The sequence below is a fragment of the Jaculus jaculus genome, chromosome 2, assembly GCF_020740685.1.
Source record: "Jaculus jaculus isolate mJacJac1 chromosome 2, mJacJac1.mat.Y.cur, whole genome shotgun sequence".
NCBI lineage: Eukaryota > Metazoa > Chordata > Mammalia > Rodentia > Dipodidae > Jaculus > Jaculus jaculus.
Window position 1 is genome coordinate 213,384,631 of NC_059103.1, and position 17,616 is coordinate 213,402,246.

Sequence of the window (17,616 nt, forward strand, 5' to 3'; positions counted from 1 at the left end):
AAGAAAGAAAACAAGTAAACTAGCCAGCCACCTGGACATGAAAGGGCATGCCCTTAATCCCAGCAGTGAGGTAGAGAATCACCTTGAGTTCAAGGCTGGTCTGGGCTACAGGGTGAGTTCCAAGTCAGTCTGGGCTGCAGTGAGACCCTGCTTCAACCCTCCCTCCCCCGCTCCTACAAAAAAGAAAGCTCTTAAATGCAGGGAAGATAAGAAAATAGGGCTCTTCAACTAAGAGAAACGCTACCTCAAATATTCCCTCAGCAGAGTCTGACCCCTCTGTCCACCCCACTCTGTGTGCTCCAGCCTCAGTTCAGGGTGAGCTGGCCCTTACTCTCCAACTCACTCCTCCCTCAGGCTCCTCTTACTGGCCTATGTGGTGGGTAGCCTTGTGGCACTGAGAATGTTCCTTAGGTCTGCTTGGTTCCTACCAGGGCTTAGGGGATGGGTGTAGAGAACCTGCACACTGAGGTAAATGAATACTTGAAGCCCCCTTTCCTGAAGGCCCAGTTGGGCTTAGAAGCAAGTTGTGAAGCCCATTTCCTGGATAGTCACATGGGCAGTTACCTGGGCCTTTGAGTCCTCTGCACAGTGCAGTGGCAGTCGCAGAAGCAGAGAGGGAACATTAAGCTCTGTCCTCACCAACCCTGGGGTTGTGAGACGTCTGATAGGACACAGTGGACATTGCCCAGAACCTGTCAAGGGGGATGTCTCAGAGCCCCAAGCAGAATTAACTAGGAGAACAGGCATGGGGAGTGACCTTTGTCCTCGAGGCTAGCAATCAGCTCTACAGCCACAGTCATACCCACCACACTGCTGAAGAGACTCTTTTTCCTGAGACACTGACAAGGCCCCAACCCAGGGAAGCAGCAGGTGCTCAGAGATATGGAGAGGGTCAAATCCCTGTGCGCAGTTCAAGGAGCTTCAGGGTAACTGAGGTTTCAATGTTGGAAGCTGTTGCGCATGAGACTGGGATGGGCTGTATGGTGGTGGGAAGGTCTACCTCTAGTCCTGCACTCAGAATGAACATGAAAGGCCTTTGACCCCATGCTAGGAGTGTGGCAGCCATTCCAATCAGGCCCAGAGACACCAGCTCTCTACTTAGATGGTGAGGGAAGAAGCGTGTGGGGGAAGCTGCTATATACCTAGAGCTGGAGTCCCTGCCCCAAGGCCAAGGCCAATTTGGCAATGATCCAATGTTAGAGGACCTTCTAATAGTAACCTCCCTCATCTACATATTATATGGCAATCACAGAGTTCCCAGAAAAATCCTGCAGCTCTCAGCAGACAGGGAGAAGGCCATCCCACCTCACCTATATTCAGTTGTTGCCTGGCCCTCTGTTGTTCGGCAAATTTTCTCCACATTGAAAGGCTTTATTAGAAGTAGCAGGGTCCACTCACCAGAGAAGGTATAGGGAGGGTCATCAGACCCTCACCTGAGATTTAGGTGCCCCCCCCCCAACATGCTAGCTGTATTCAGTAATGCACAAGATTTTACAACCTGAGAGGGGAAGACACAGAGCATATAGAGAGAAGATCTAGGAACAGTGAGCTCCATTGAGGAGGCACCTCTGGAGTCTACATGCTTTTAAGTAAGCTCACCCCCAGGCTCAGGAAGGAGCATCCGCGCGTGTCACCTCAGTATAGTGAGCCCCACTGAAGGGCTGCTCTGGGGTCCCATACTCCTGGACAGGGACAAGGAGCTTCTAAAATCAGCCATGGGGAAGTTGTCATTCAGGATGTTATGGCTGCTCTGGGTCCTGATGCTCTGTAAGGAGCCCTCATCCTGGGGCTGAGGGAGGAGCACCCAAGGAGTAATTCTGACACAGGGATCTCCATCAAAGCAGCTCTTTGGGGGCCCACATTCCTGTAAGTAATGCTTCTTTATGTTCTATATGTGACGCCTCAATGAACTCATTGGTTCACCAAACTGATACTGGTATAATCAGACTTTGGTCTGTCGTCTGAGCCCTATTTGGGGTGAAGATGTGTGTCTGCATCTCCCCAAGGGAAAAGTTTCCTGCAACACCCTCCTACCTGCCAAAACGCCCAATACCATCCACCGCGAGTCGCAGCCTCCTCTTCTCCTTTGCCTCTGCTGTGAAATAGCGGACTCCGAGAAGTAGGGGCACCCCCACCATAGTTGTGGTCAGCACCCTTTTCCACAGTGGCCTGGGTTCTAAGGTCCTGAGAGAGCAGATGGTAGACACTAGAAATGCTGCAACTCCACAGTGGGCCTAAAGGTTTTGCCTTCCACTTCCCTCCCTTCCCAGCGCCAGCTCAGAATTGTCTGTAAGACTGAGTGGTCACCAGAAGACAATGACCACATCCAAGGCCCCTTCCCAAGGCCTCACAGAAGCACAGATGTAAGGTGGCCTTGGGGAGTAGGTCCCTCTGGGCTGTCCTGAGCCCAGACTATGGACACAGGTGTGAAGAGCTCCTCCGCCAGGTGGAGGCACCTCAAGGGCACGTCTGCAGTCCACAGACTAGGATCACCTGCAGGGGTCAGAATCAATAACCCTTTCCATCACAAGGGCTCCACAAGAGCCTAATATTGGAAAGTGAGACCTGGTAATGCACTGAGGTCAGCACAAACTAAATCAAAACGAGAACAGAATAGAGCTCCCCACTGCCCAACACAGCAGCCACCCATGCAACTTACTATGGCAGCAGCCAGAACACCCACCACCTGGACCTACATCTATTCCTGCCAGTCCCATGGCGCACAGGGAGGAAGAGCCTCCCCCATCTCACTCACAGAACTGTGATGAGAAATAGATGGGTTCACCCCATGTATTCTGGCTGCCCCCTTACTTGATGCCCTCCATGGCAATTCTGCCCTGCATGTGCTTAGTGAGCCTCCCTGTTTCATGGGAGGCAGCTCTAGCTGCAATTCTGAGTTGCCAGCGTCCACTCAGCATAAAGATCCTGTTGAGAGCACATGTCTTGGGAGTGTGTCCAATCATGGGTCAGGGACCCTAGTCTTAGTTCCCAGGGCAGAGGGATGCAAACATATCCTGTCTTGGGGGTGCAAGAAAAGGTCAAGTTGGGGACCCTGCCCATAGCTGTATGGGAACTCATTACCTTGCTGGTGGGTCCTTGAAGTTTCTCCTGAAGAAGACAGCAGGGCACGGCCACGGCTTCTGCCTGCTCTGCAGCAGAACAGAGTGGAAATGGCACAGCTGCACCTGTGAAGAAAGCAGGCAGTGTGGGCTCAGCAGCGGCAGGGACCTGGCCACACAGCCTAAGGCCTCTGCCAGTGCTCAACACCTATGCAGGCCTGCAGCTGAGCCGGACCAAACTGTGCTGCTCTAAACTCACTCCCTGAGTGAGGGTTTCCATGCTCCCGAGGACAGCTACACTGGGTTCAGCAATGAAGACAGGCTGTCTACTCAAGAACAATCTGGGGGCAGGAAAAGAAAGGCCGGGGGTGGGGGTGTGCACTGGAGGGATGGCTTAAGAGTTTAAGGCATTTACTTGCAAAGCCAAAGGACCCAGGTTCAATTCCCTGGGACCCACATTAGCCAGATGGACAAGCGGGGGCACACATCTGGAGTTCGTTTGCAGTGGCTGGTGGCCCTGGTGTGCCCATCCCATCCTCTCCTCTTTCTCTGTCAAATAAATAAATAAAAATAAAATATTTAAAAAATATATTAAAATATTTTTTAAAAAAGGCCAAGGAGTTTACTCCTGAAAATGCCCCATCTCTGCTGTGTGGGAAGAGAATGAATCATGACCCAGCCATGAAAAGACCTGCTATCACTATTTTTTTGTTTTGTTTTTGAGGTAGGGTTTTGCTCTAGCCCAGGCTGACCTGGAATCATTATGTAGTCTCAGGGTGGCCTTGAACTTATTGTGCTTCTACCTTTGCCTCCCAAGTGCTATGATTAAAGGTGTGTGCCACCATGGGCTGGAGAGATGGCTTAGTGGTTAAGGCACTTGCCTGAAAAGCCAAAGAACCCAGGTTTGATTCCCCAGGACCCATGTAAGCCACATGCATAAGGTGGCACATGCCTCTGGAATTTGTTTGCAGAGGCTGAAGGCCCTGGCATGCCCATTCTCTCTCTCTGAAATAAATTAAATAAATAAATGCCTGGCCTCACTTATTAAAAAAAAATTATTTACTTATTTGAGAGAGAGCAAGAGAATGGGAACACCAGGGCCTGCTATCCCTTCTTTGGTGACATCTTTAACTCATCACTTACTATTTTTGGTGCTGAGACCACTGACCAGTGGACATGGGAAGGTGGTTGGATCATGAGGGGAAGTGTCAGCATTGTCTAGCCACACACTCAGAAAGATGTCCAATTCTAAGGTGCAGACAGCCTTTGTGTGGGACATTGTTTTGAAAGCAAAAAGGTATAGAAAGGTATCTTACACCTTGCTAAGAACCCAGAGGGAAGATCCTGGGGACCCCTACCTGGAGAAGGGTAAGCAAGGAATAGCTGACAATGTGCACATCTTGGGACACACTCAGACACCCAAGGAAAAACTACCCAGCACGAGCCATGAAATACTGGCTCTTGGACATTCATTGGCAACACTGGTCTCCTAGCCTCCAATCATTCATTCATTGCAAATGAACTCCAGATGCATGCACCACTTTGTACATCTGGCTTTACGTGGGTATTGGGGGTTCAGACCAGGGTCTTAGGCTTTGCAAGCAAGTGCCTTAACTGCTGAACCATCACTCTAGCCCCAGGAGTACCTCTTAAGCCCAGAAATTCAAGACCATCAACTCTGCAGCCCATCTAATACATGCCTACTGACTTGGGCCACTTCGTTACTGGCAATGTACGTACAGAGAGGTCCTGAGAATGGTGGCTGTGACTGTCAACTGTGGAGACACCCAGAGCAGGAGCTGAAAAGTGCCTACAGGGTGGTTAGTCTAGCTGTGATCCCAAATGCCACCCCAGGAATCAGGCACCCTTGGCCCAGCTCCTTCCCTAATGTTACCCTACATGTGGCACACACAGCACGCAGTTCAGGCAGCGGGGCATTTCTGAGTAGGAGACAGGCCTGTGATGCTGAAAAACAGAACTTGGGCTGAGAGTGGGAGCTGCTTCACATGAAAAGTGGAGGCATCAAGCAAGTTGGAATTGGGCAGAATGTTCTAAAGAGCTCCGTGGCTATTCAAGGAAGATGTTATCTGGGCTTGAAACCCCATCGGGCCAGAAGCCATATGGTGGGAGGTCACTGTGAGCAGGAAAAGGCAGAGAATCAAGAGGGGAGCTGAGCCAAGTGGATTCAAGGCACAATACCAAGGATAGTTACTGCCTGAGGACAGGGGTGCTATGATAGCATCCATGCCTGTTACTTGCTCCTCTGGCTCAAGATTCCCTTTTGTTTCCCCGCAGCTTTTGTTTTGTTTTACTTTGTTTTGTTTTTTTCTGAGGTAGGGTCTCACTCCAGACTGCCAGGAATTCAGGGTGTCCTTAAACTTACAGCAATCCTCCTACCTCTGCCTCCCAAGTGCTGGGATTAAAGACATGTGCCACCATGCCTAGAGGAATGTTTATGCATTTATTTATTTGCAAGGAGAGAGGGGGAGACAGAGAATAGGTACACCTAGGGCCTCCAGCCACTGCAAACAAACTCCAGATGTATGTGCCACCTTGTGCACCTGACTATAAATAGGTACCGGGGAATCGAAAGCAGGTCATTAGGTTTTTGCAGGCAAGTGACTTAACCACTGAGCCATCTCTCCAGTCCACTCCCCCAGCTTTTTGAGGCAGGGTCTCATTATGTGGTATAGGCTGACCTAGAACTCTCCAGACACATGCACCACACGAGGTACAATGTGAGCTGTGACCAGATCTTGACCTCAGGACAAAAGAAAAATCTGAGTATGGACTGAATAACAAACTTAGGGAATTCTTTTATTTTGTTAAGTATAAAAACATGTCCTGGGCTGGAGAGATGGCTTAGTGTTTAAGGCGCTTGCCCGCAAAGCCTAAGGACCCATGTTCAACTCTACAGATACAATGTAGCCAGACACACAAGGTAACACAAGCATGCAAGGCCCCCCCACACACACACACACGGCACAATGCGTCTGGAGTTTGACTGCAGTGGCTGGAGGCCCTGGCACACCAATTCTCTCCCTCATTAAAAAAAAAAATGTTCAGTTGACAGAAAGCTGGAAGAAGCTATTCTACATGTAGTTCAATGGGAGAAAAAGATACCACCAGTGAAGATACTCAACAGTGGACACTGCAAGCCTTATAATTGACCAGCCAGGCCAAATCCGCCAACGGGTGCAACAGTGGCATGTCTATCATGGTGGAAACCAACTGGCCTCCAATTGGACTGGAGGTCTGCTCCATGGGAGGGAATACATCCCTGATACTGAGAACTTCAAAAAGGGTTAGTCATGAGCCCTAGGGGTGTAACATCTGCTGATGTCTGGATAAATGTATATACTATGCTTATCAAACTGCCCAGTAAGCACTTCTATGTTCATACCCTTATATTAATGTTACTCTCATTTTGGGTAGAGAATCTTCTCTTTTCAGATGGCAGTGACCTTGGGACGACTCAGAAGGTATCATAGTGCTGTAAAGAAGTGACTGGAGTACTGAGTAACATCTCAATCACACCTTCCAAGGCTCAGGGTCTAATGCGGAAGAGGTGGCAGACAGAATGTAAGAGCCAAAGGAAAGGTAGGACTCCTTACAACGTGCTCCCTCCAGATATAAAATGGCCTGGATACCCACAACTTCATAGTGCCTGACACTACCCATACAAGACCATCATGAGAGGAGGAAAAGATCATGACATCAAAATAAAAGAGAGACTGATTGAGAGGGGAAGGGGATATGATGGAGAATAGAATTTCAAAGGGGAAAGTGGGAGGAGGGAGGGTATTACCATGGGATATTTTTTATAATCATGGAAAATGTTAACAAAAATTGAGAATAAAAAATAAACAAGTAAATACACAAACAAAAAAAATGTTCAGCCAGGTGTGGTGGTGCACACCTTTAATCCCACCACTTGGGAGGCAGAAGTAGAGGAATCGCTGTGAGTTCAAGGCCACCCTAACACTACAAAGTGAATTCCAGGTCAGCCTGGACCAGAGACTCTACCTCAAAAAAAGAAAAAGAAAGTTCTGACATTAAGTGCGGGCATTGTGGCACACACCTGTAATCCCAGTACTCAGAAGGTGGAGGCAGGAGGAACAGAATCTCAAGGCTATCCCTTGGCTACACAGCAAGTTTGCGACAAACATGGGCTAAATGAGACCCTGTCTCAAAAAAATAAAGTGTCACCAGGTGTGGTGGCACACGCCTTTAATCGCGGCATTGGGGAGGCGGAGATAGGAGGATTGCAGTGAGTTCGAGGCCACCCTGAGACTACATAGTGAATTCCAGGAAGCCTGGGCTAGAGCAAGACTCTACCTCAAAAATAAATAAATAAAGAGTCAAAATGGTACTGAAAAGGGCTGTAGAGATGGCTTAGTGGTTAAGCGCTTGCCTGTGAAGCCAAAGGACCCCAGTTCAAGGCTCGATTCTCTAAGACCCACGTTAGCCAGATGCACAATGGGGCATGGGCATCTGGAGTTCGTTTGCAGTGGCTAGAAGCCCTGGCATGCCCAGTCTCCCTCCCCCTCTCTGTTTCTCTCTCTCTCTCTCTGCCTCTTTCTGTCTGTCATTCTCAAATAAATAAATAAAAATAAACAACAAAAATTTTTTTCTTTAAATGGTACTGAGAAGAAGTGACAGAAGAGTGTTCAGCATTGAAATATCTCTATCAACACCCTCCAAGGCTCAGGGTCCATCGTGGAAGAGGTGGCAGAAAGAATGTAGGAGCCAACGGAAGGATAGGACTGCTTCCAATACAATCTTCCAGACACAAATTGGCCTTGATATCTGTGACCTCGCAATACCTAGTACTACCTACACAAGACCCTCATAAGAGGAAAAGATGATGACATCAAAATAAGAATCTGGGTGTGGTGGTGCCACCTTTAATCCCAGCACTGGGGAGGCAGAGGTAGGAGGATTGCCATGAATTTAAGGCCACCCAGAGACTACATAGTGAATTCCAGGTCAGCCTGAGCTAGAGTGAAACCCTATCTCGAAAATAATAAATAAATAAGACTAATTGAGAGGGGAAGGGAATATGACGGAGAGCAGATTTGTGAAGGGGGAAGTGGGGGAAAAGATGGAATTATCATGGTGTATTGTCTATAATTATAGATGTTGTCAATAAAAATATTTTAAAAACGTGTTAGAATATATGTGACTTACTTTCAAATGTTCTGATGACAACAAAAACACATATTTTAAGGTAAAAACAGAAAACCTACAGGGCATGGTGGTGTACACCTTAATCCCAGCACTCAGGAGGCAGAGGTAGGACTGCTGTGAGTTCAAGGAAAGCCTGAGACTACAGCATGAGGTCCACGTCAGCCTGGGCGAGAGTGAGACCCTATCTTGAAGTAAATAAAAGCTGGGTATGGCAGCACATGCTTGTAATCCCAGAACTCAGGAGGTTAAGGCAGGAGAATCAATGCAAGTTCAAGGCAAGTCTGGGCACATAGTGAGTTTAAAGCCAGCTTCGGGTGCACAGGCAAGACCCTCTCTCAAATGAAAGTTAATAAGGGGTAGGGACCAGAGGTGTGGTTGTGCATGCCTTTAGTCCCAGCATGTGGGAGGCTAAGGCAGGAGGACTGCCTTGAGCTTAAGACAAGCCTGGGGCTAGATTGAGTTCCAGGTCAGTATGGGCTAGAATGAGACCCTGTATCAAAAAAAACCAAAAACAAGCAAACAAAAAAGGCTGGGAGTATAACTCAATGGTACATGCACAAGGCCCTGGGTTTAAGCTCTAGCAGTACAAGGGGGAAAAGGTTGCAAAATATTTGTACTGGGCTGGAGAGATGGCTCAATGATGAAGGCACTTGCCTACAAAGCCTACCCACCCAGGTTTGATTCCCTAGTACCCATGTAAAGCCAGAGCCAGATGCACAAGTTGGTCCATGCATGTGGAGTTTGTTTGCAGTAGCTAGAGGTTCTGGCACACCCCACACCCATTCTGTCTTCTCGACTTGAAAAAAAAAAAAAAAGATTTGTTTTAATACTAAGCGTCCCAGCTGAGAAGATGGTGTTCTGCAGATGAGGCAGCTGGCTTAGGATAGGGATGTGCCCTGGGATGATTTTGTGCACTGAACAGAAACCCTCTTATTACCACGTGGGAGGGCTGGAGAGATGGCTCAGCAGTTAAGGTGCTTGCCTGTAAAACCTAAGGGCCTAGGTTTGAGTCCCTAGGGCCTATGTAAGTCAGATGGTGGCTCATGTGTCTGGAGTTCTTTTGCAGTAGCCAGAGAACCTGATGCACCCATTCTCTCTCTCAAATAAATAAAATAAAATTGCCTGGGCATGGTGGCACACGCCTTTAATCCCAGCACTCGGGAGGCAGATGTAGGAGGATCATCATGAGTTCAAGGCCACCCTGAGACTACATAATGAATTCTAGGCTAGACTAAGACTCTTACCTCAAAAATACAAAAAAAAAAAAAAAAAAAAAAAAAAAAAGCTGGATGTGCCCTCCAGCTGAGGCTAGAGAATGCTGCCTCCCCTCAACCCTCATATCACCAGCATGGTACAAGCTGCTCTCACAGGCAGGCAGACAGGCCATGTCCTTCTGTGCTATGCATTCGTAGGAGCCAGCACCTTAGTGGAAGATCTGGCTGCATCTCGGCGTTCCTCACAAGATCTGGGACAAATATCCCTCTAAGAAAGGTACCTCCATCACCCTCAGCTCCAGCAGGATCCACCCATGGCTTCCTCACCCACATCACCCAGCAAACTAGCATCTGAAACGCTCACGCAGAGTCCTGATGAGAACGCAGCAGATGATACCCTGCCATCTATTCTAACCCTCTGCCTGAGGCTTGGGAGATGTGAGTTTTCATTAGTGACTGTTCTGATTCCAGTGGAAACAGAAACCTATGAAACACCAAAACAAGCTCTGAGGAGTAATTCTCAAATATGGCAAAGTTTACCAACCAACGTGTGTCCTGTGGGGTTAACTACAAGCACAGTGTTCTAAACGGTGGCACAAGGTGAGCTGTCCAGCACCTTGCACCTAGACTAAATGGATTAGAAGATGCAGGCTGGCCAGACAAGTCAGCCTGCAGCAGGAAGAACTGACTTCCAGACTCAGGATACAGCTTGAAACAGGAAAACTAAGGGAAGTTACCAGACCAGAGAGCTTGCCAGGGTGGACAGCCCTGTGCAGCTCAACAGGAGAAACTGAGGCACGGAGTCATTCTCAAAGTCAAGAGATGACAGACTGAGTATCTGAGCCAGAGGGAGTGGGTCTGGTGACTAGGAGTATCATTTTCCAAGGGTGTACGACCCTCTTGGCATTAACCAGCCCAGAAGCCTGCTGGACCCCACTGCCCTTGCTGGTAGGCAGAATTTTCTAGTTAGAGGCTACCCACCCTTCCACTCGCCAGGGCTCTATGCAGGATTAAGGATTAAGTGATTAAAAGGCGGGGGGGGGGCGCTCCCCAATTCTGAGGTTCCCGGCTCCATTATATCAGCCCAGAAAGACATGCTCAGCAAGTCACACGTTAACCCAACTCCTTTACTATCAGTATCTAAACTTACAAGGCCAGGCGTACTAGAAAAACACAGGCTCTGAGAAGTCCAAGTTTAAAAGTAACAAGGCCATGGAAAGCGCCATAAACCAGGGAGCCTCCGAGGACAGAGGGTAGGCAAGGACATCTTCAGGGCCACAAACCGAGAGAGCCAGTCAGGGGAGGCCAAGCCCAGGGTTCTCTCCCCGGAAACTGGAAGATTCCTCCTCCACCCGGGACAGGAGGGGTGCTGTGGACGAGGGCAAGACCCTGGGGGCAGGTAAGTGATGCTGGGTCTCCACAAAGGGTCTGGATGCAGGAGGGAGGCGGAGGGCAGGAAGGGTCCAGGGTGCTGGGGTCGGCGGGCCTGGCCGGGGCCTAGGTGGGGTCGCGGCGTGCGGAGTGGGGAGCCCAGGAGATCGGGACGCACAGGCTCGGGGCCCGGAGTGTCTGCTATCGGGCCCGGAAGCCGGAGTCCCGGGTGTGCGGGATGGGGATCCTCACCGGCCGCCACATGTCCCCACAGCGCTTCTCTCAGCTCCGCCACAGAGGCCCCGGGTGCCCAGCAGACGCGGCGGGAAAGCTCCCGACGCGCATGCGCGCCGCACGCGCTCTCCGCCCAGATAGGCGGGGCCTGAGGTCCACGCCTCGCAGCGTGACAGCGGCCCCTAGCGGGGGCTGGAAGCATGATCTCGGGCTAGAACCGCGGGAAAGGTGGCTGTGAATCCTGTGTTGGGAGAGAGAATTGGCATGCCAGGCCCTCCAGCCATTGTAATTGAACTACAGAAGCGTGCGCCCCCTTGTGTGCATGTGCTACATTGCGTGCTTGCGACACTGCCTCTGGCTTACATGGGACCTGGAGAGTCCAACATGAGTTCTCAGGCTTTGCAGGCAAGTGCCTAAACCGCTGAGCTATCTCTCCAGCCCCAGCCTTGTACTCTTTACCTCCAGGACAAGGTCTTCTTTCTCCTACACCCATAATGGTCTTTCCCACTGGATCACTGCAGATGAACACACACTTAGAATTGCCCGTACTATTAAGCAACAAAAGCTGTCTCCCTCTCTCTCATTGATATACTGGCACTTGGGCCAGTCTTAGGGCAGACCACACTCCCAGCACCCAGGAGGACTCCACCAGTTTGCACCCAGTGAAATGTGTACAAATGTCCTTTCTGAGCCTATCCCCTATACCTCTCAGGTGACTCTCCAGGTCCTACTGGTGGGTTCTGATTCTGGGACTACACAACATCTCTTAGTCCTTCCTCAGTAGGTCCACTCCTGGCTTATTCTCCATCTTGCCATATCACCCACATTATCCACCCTGGAATCTGCTATAACAGGCCCCCTTCTCCATCTGCATGTATTCTGCACTCCCACGTCTTCAGCTGGAGGGCAGCAAGGAAGCTTCTGCTGCAGAACCGAAAAGACAGACTGGACAGCAGTCCTCGAGCCACAGGGGTAGCCTCACTGCTGTAGGTGATCCTCCTTGTGCTGACTTGTCAGATTCTAGGTTCCAGTGTAGTTTCTTGTGGGCCTTAAGTATGTCCTCTAACTCCCTGTGGGTACATGGGCCAAAGCATTGCTGCTTCTGGTGCACTGGCTGCTGCTCCTCAATGTGCTGGGTGGGAGCTGTGCCAGTCATCTGCTCTGGCCTACAGGACTCCCGCTGGACTTCTCAGCACAGTCCTTCACAGCAGAGGCCAATGCTGCTCCCGTCACTCACCCACAGAAAGCCCACCTAGGACTCAACTAACACGTAGAATAACCCCCCCCCATATGAAGCCCACATGGGATCTTGAATGAGCCTGTCTTAGAGATGCCACAGTGGCCAGGTGTGTGTTGCCCTCAGGGCCTTTAAACCACTCTTACTCAAGGAGTTCTCCCACATACCCTCCCTCCTCCCTTTCAGCAAAATGGTCTCTGAAGTACAACAGACCCTGGCCCAGTCAGTGCCTGTGGTCTGACACACTAACACCCTCACCCCAGTTGGTTGTTTCTGCTGAAATATGCCCAGTGTGTGCAGTTAGTTTATTCCCACCATTCCAAAGGGTTGAGTTCAGGGCTCCCTCTGCTGGCTGAATGCAGGCTACCATCCTTACTTGCTCAGTATGTTAAAAGATTTTAGGGCTAACACTCCAGGCAGAAGTGGGGGTGGGGGATTGGAGAAGATAAATAAGAAACCTTGCAGCTAGAGTCCAAGGTAGCTAAGCTGACTAGATAAGAGGAAGGACAGAACTCTGGAAAAACAACAAAGCCAATGACTCAAATTGGCCACAATTAAGCTCCTTCCTGAGAAACACACAAGATACTGTTGCTCTTTCCCAACTTTATGGGTACTAACTGACACCTTTGTACCTTGTCCTTCATCTAATGTGTCTAACTGTAGCAGAGTGGATTATGGGTAAAGACGACTTCTTAGAAAACCTTTGCCTATTCCTGAAAAGGAACTGTTACAGTAGTAATTAGGGCCAGAGTCTGTACCCTAACAGCTCTAACAAACTGAGGTTAGCCGCCTGTCATAAGCCTGTTGACAATACAAGTAATAGTAAAAAGCAGAACAAGCAGATTTATTCCATGTGACCACATGGGAAAGAGGAACAGAGGGAACCAGTGACCTCTTCAAGTCTAGATCCAGGGTCTGACATGAGATTTAGGGTTTAAAGAAAGGGAAAGAAGCAGGCTTAGCTAAACAGTCCCAGGCAAGGTGTGGGCCTGCAAGGTGGTCTGACAGGCTCCACACAGTGCAGGACAGTTACAGGCCCTGGACTGGTCTGGAGTGGCCCTGTAACAGTCCTGCCAGGAATGAAGATATTCTAAAGAGAAATTTGCGCTTCCCAAGTAATTGATGTTTCCTGGGGAATCTCATGCTGGGAGAAAGAAAAGGTGGAAGCCAGGTGTCAGCCTCAGCAGGGTCTCTCTTTGTGTGGAACCCATCAGACCACCTTGCAGGAGGGGCTGGCTCCTGTGTGTTCCATTGTCCAAAAAAGAAGGTTTCCAAATGACTTATTTATATCCTCTTAGATTTTGATTAGCCCTTCCTCCACCTTTCCTTTACTCAATCTCTTCCCCTGTCCTCACTTAGGCCTTTTCATTCCCATTAATCTATTCTTCTACTTACATTTATACGATACCATCCTATTAGGTCCCCCCTCCCTTCCTATTCCCTTTATATCTCCTATTTATTTATTTATTATTTATTTATTTATTGTTTTTTTTTTTTTAATTTTTATTTGAGAGAGAAATAGGGTGGTGGGGTTAGTTTAAGGCTGGAGAGATGGCTTAGTGGTTGAGTCATTTGCCTGGAAAGGCAAAGGATCCCAGTTTGATTCTCCAGGACCAAGGTAAGCCATATGCACAAGGGGGTACATTCATCTGGAGTTTGTATACAGTGTCTGAAGGTCCTAGTATGCCCATTTTCTCCCTCTCTCTCTTTCTCTCTCTCTGCCTCTTTCTTTGTATTAAATAAGTAAAACATATTTTTTAAAAAAAAGCTTCCCAACACCTCATCACTGAGGCAGATCAAAAATGAACCCAACATGGCTCAGGGAAATTTTGCGGAAGAGGCGGTGGAAGGAACGTCAGAGACACATGTTAGGTCATGATATGCAGAGACATTTATCCTACCCATAACTGTGGGCTAACTCCAGAATGCATGACCCATATACCTCAGCAAGGAGGGGCCAGGGGGCAGGGGTAGGTCATGGATGAGCCTAACAATGGTACCAAACTGACTGTATTCACTGAGTACAAAACTAATTAATAAAAAAAAAGCTTCAATGATTGAGATGGGGAGGTAATATGATGGAGAATGGAATTTCAAAGGGGAAAGTGGAGGGGGGAGGAGAGAGGGAATTACCATGGGATTTTTTTTTATAATCATGGAAAATGCTAAAAAAAAGAAAAAACAAATTAACAAGAAATTAACAAGTGGTTAAGGCACATAAGCCAGATGCACAAGGTAGCACATGTGTCTGGAGTTTGTTTGCATCAGCTGGAGGTCCTGGTATGCTCCTTCTCTTCCTCCCCCCCCTCAAATGAATAAATAAACTTAAAAAGTGATAAACATATTAACATGAAAAAAAGAAAACTGCACGCTCTGGGTTTAGAGAGAGACTCTGTCTCAAGAAAATACATGAGGGAAGGTGGTGGAAGGGTGTTATGTTCATGGCACATTGTGTGTATGTATGGAGGTTCTCAACAAAAGTTTGAAAATACATGAGGGAAAAAAAAAGCTTAACAACAAAGCCATCTTTTTTGCATATCAATATCAATACGTTTACCCAGATTCCTGAATGGCATTGTTTTCTGGAGTGGCTATCTTTTGTAAACTTCACTGTGGAAAGGAAATTTATCATAAAAATCCCCAACAAACTGCTCCCACAACCATAAGCCACAATACCACGGGGAATACTTGCAGCTCAACTGAGGGACCCCAGTGGAATGGGGAGGGAGAGGCAAAATGTGGTACTAACACGTGATATATACATACAAAGTATGTTCTTTTTTGTTTGTTTGTTTTCTGGTTTTTCAAGGTAGAGTCTCACTCTGGCCCAGGCTGACCTGGAATTCACTATGTAGTCTCAGGGTGGCCTTGAACTCATGGTGATCCTCCTACCTCTGCCTCTGGAGTGGTGGGACTAAAGGCGTGCACCACCACACCCTGCTGGCCTTTTTTTTTTTTTTTCAAGGTAGGGTCTTCTTTTCGAAGTAGAGCCTTCCCTGAGGCTCATGTGTTACAGTGACCTAGGCCGTGCTTTTGAGGGACTCATTGGAAAGATATGGGGTTGACTTCACTGGCAGTCACGACCATGTGGATGGTGACACAAAGTAGAGAAGACTGTCACAGCCCTTTTAAAAGAGGATCCCATCTCTTGAAGGTCCAGGCTTCCTCCCAAAATATCAGAGCTAGAAGAGATCTGAGATAATCCCTTCAATGATTGTTGGCACTTTTGCAGAAAGTCAAGTGGTTGGGTCTCAGGCTGTTTGAGCTCATGTGCCGATTTGGAGACTGTGATCGAACATCTGGACTTTGAGGTCCTCAACGTTCATGAGATGAGAAAGTGGATCCTGAGAAGGTGGCTTGGCCATGTTGACACCTAGGAGCCAGTTTGAAGCCTTATTTGCCTCCCCTTCTACAAGGAATGAGCAGTTCCTGGTTCTTGGACACGTTCTGGTATCTCAGGACCTTCGCTGTACTGCACATCTGACAGAATTCCACCCTCTGCATCCAGATTTGGGCCATGTTCTTTACTTCCTGAATGAATAAGGAAACTGGCTGTGCCTCAGACCTTTCTGACAACCAACAAAACTTTTAAAGGATATGTGGGCTGCTCAGGGTGGAGCATACCTTAATTTCTGCACACAAGATGATGATGAGTTCTCATCCAAGGGATTTCCATGCCATCCTGTTCAGCAGGGGGCCTTTGTCAATCAATAAGGTCCCTTGACTCTGGTGAAAAAAAAAAAAAAAAAAGAACATACTTTGGTCAGCTGGGATTTTTTTTTGAATTAAGAACATACTTTGGCTGGGTGTGGTGGCACATGCCTTTAATCCCAGCAGCCAGGAGGCAGAGGCAGGAGGATCGCCAAGAGTTCAAGGTCACCCTGAGACTACAGAGTGAATTCCAGGTCAGCTTGGGCTAGAGTGAGACCCTACCTTGAAAATATGTGTATGTGTGTGTGTGAGAGAGAGAGACCTCCATATCTTTAAAATAAATGTAACTATACATGGGGTATGGTGGTTTGATTCAGGTATCCCTCATAAACCTAGGTGTTCTGAATGCTAGTTTCCAGGGTAGGAGCCTATGGTGCCAGATGTGGGTCTTATATTACTCCCAGAGTGACAGCAGGGAGTATTTATGCAAGAGTGTGACTTAAAACAAACAGATAGCCAGGCGTGGTGGCGCATACCTTTAAACCCAGAACTGGGGAGTAAGAGATAGGAGGATGGCCATGAGTTCTAGGCCACACTGAGACTCTGTAATGAATTCAAGGTCAGCCCGGACTAGAATGAAACCCTACCTTGAAAAAACAAACAGCTGGGCGTGGTGGTGCACACCTTTAATCCTAGCACTCCAGAGGCAGAGGTAGGAGGATCTGTGAGTTCAAGGCCACCCTGAGACTCTAGTGAATTTGAGGTCAGTGTGGGCTAGAGTGAAACCCTACCTTGAAAAACCAAAACAAATAAACAAGCAAACATAAATAAATAAAAATAAAACAAACAGATAATCTAACAAAGTCAAATTCTTAAGGGTGTGTGTTGACTCACACCCTTAATTCTGTTGTCTGGGAGGCTGATATTCCTGGTCTGTATTGCCCCGGCCAGTGGGGAGTTAAACAAGGACATGAGGGGAAAGTAACCTGGATGGGAGACAAGAGACACAAAGAAGGAGACCAAGTCTATATTCTGATCAAGGTCTCAGATTTATTCAGGCAAGCACAAGCTTATATACAGAAAATAAAACTTTCCAGACAGTGCCTACGTGCCTAAAGTCTGCTCCACAAATGCCTCTGTGCCTGAAGACTGTTTGCCAAGGCCATACGATAAGGTCTCTGTGCCCGGAGATCCAAAAACAGCTTCAGTTCTCATGGTCAAAGAGCAGCTACAGCTCCCAACACTGTATAAATCAGGACTTATGGAAAGCAACTGAAAGGGCTAAAATAACTATAAAAACTCCATTTTGAAGGTGACCATAAGAACTCCATTTTGTTAAGCATTCTCCATATTGCTCGTGTCCTTTTGTTAAAGGTATTTCCCTATAGCTGAGCCAACCAATAAAAAGTCAGATCCCCTCTCCGAATACCCTCTAAATTTGCCAACATCCTAAAACCAGAAACAACTAGTTCCTTAACTACAGGTACATGGTTACAATGTATTTCTCCACCTGGAACCCACCAATCCTGGCAAAGGTCACCTCACTCCTCCCCTGGCTGTGCATTGTTTGCCCATCACCTGGTTGTGGCTTTCCTGGTTGTGATATTTCTTTTAAAAGCCTGTGAGCTGGGCTGAAGATATGGCTTAGCGGTTAAGCGCT

The 17,616-nt window shown here is 48.1% G+C and overlaps 1 protein-coding gene across 3 annotated transcripts in view; it reads right to left on the minus strand.

Moving 5' to 3' along the window:
- The window catches only part of Adck5 (aarF domain containing kinase 5), a 20,459-nt gene extending 9,286 nt beyond the window's left edge, over window positions 1-11,173 (minus strand). For 2 of the 3 annotated variants that reach the window (XM_004656423.2, XR_006635688.1), the window contains exons 1-3: window positions 11,087-11,173; window positions 3,082-3,185; window positions 2,035-2,184 (exon numbers count right to left, since the gene is read on the minus strand). In XM_004656423.2, coding sequence (XP_004656480.1) covers window positions 2,035-2,184; window positions 3,082-3,185; window positions 11,087-11,098 — 266 coding nt within the window. In that variant the 5' untranslated portion in view covers window positions 11,099-11,173. Of the gene's footprint in view, window positions 1-2,034; window positions 2,185-3,081; window positions 3,186-11,086 lie in introns of those variants that run through there. The other variant, XM_045142560.1, reaches the window with a different exon arrangement.
- Between the last annotated feature and the right edge of the window lie 6,443 nt (window positions 11,174-17,616).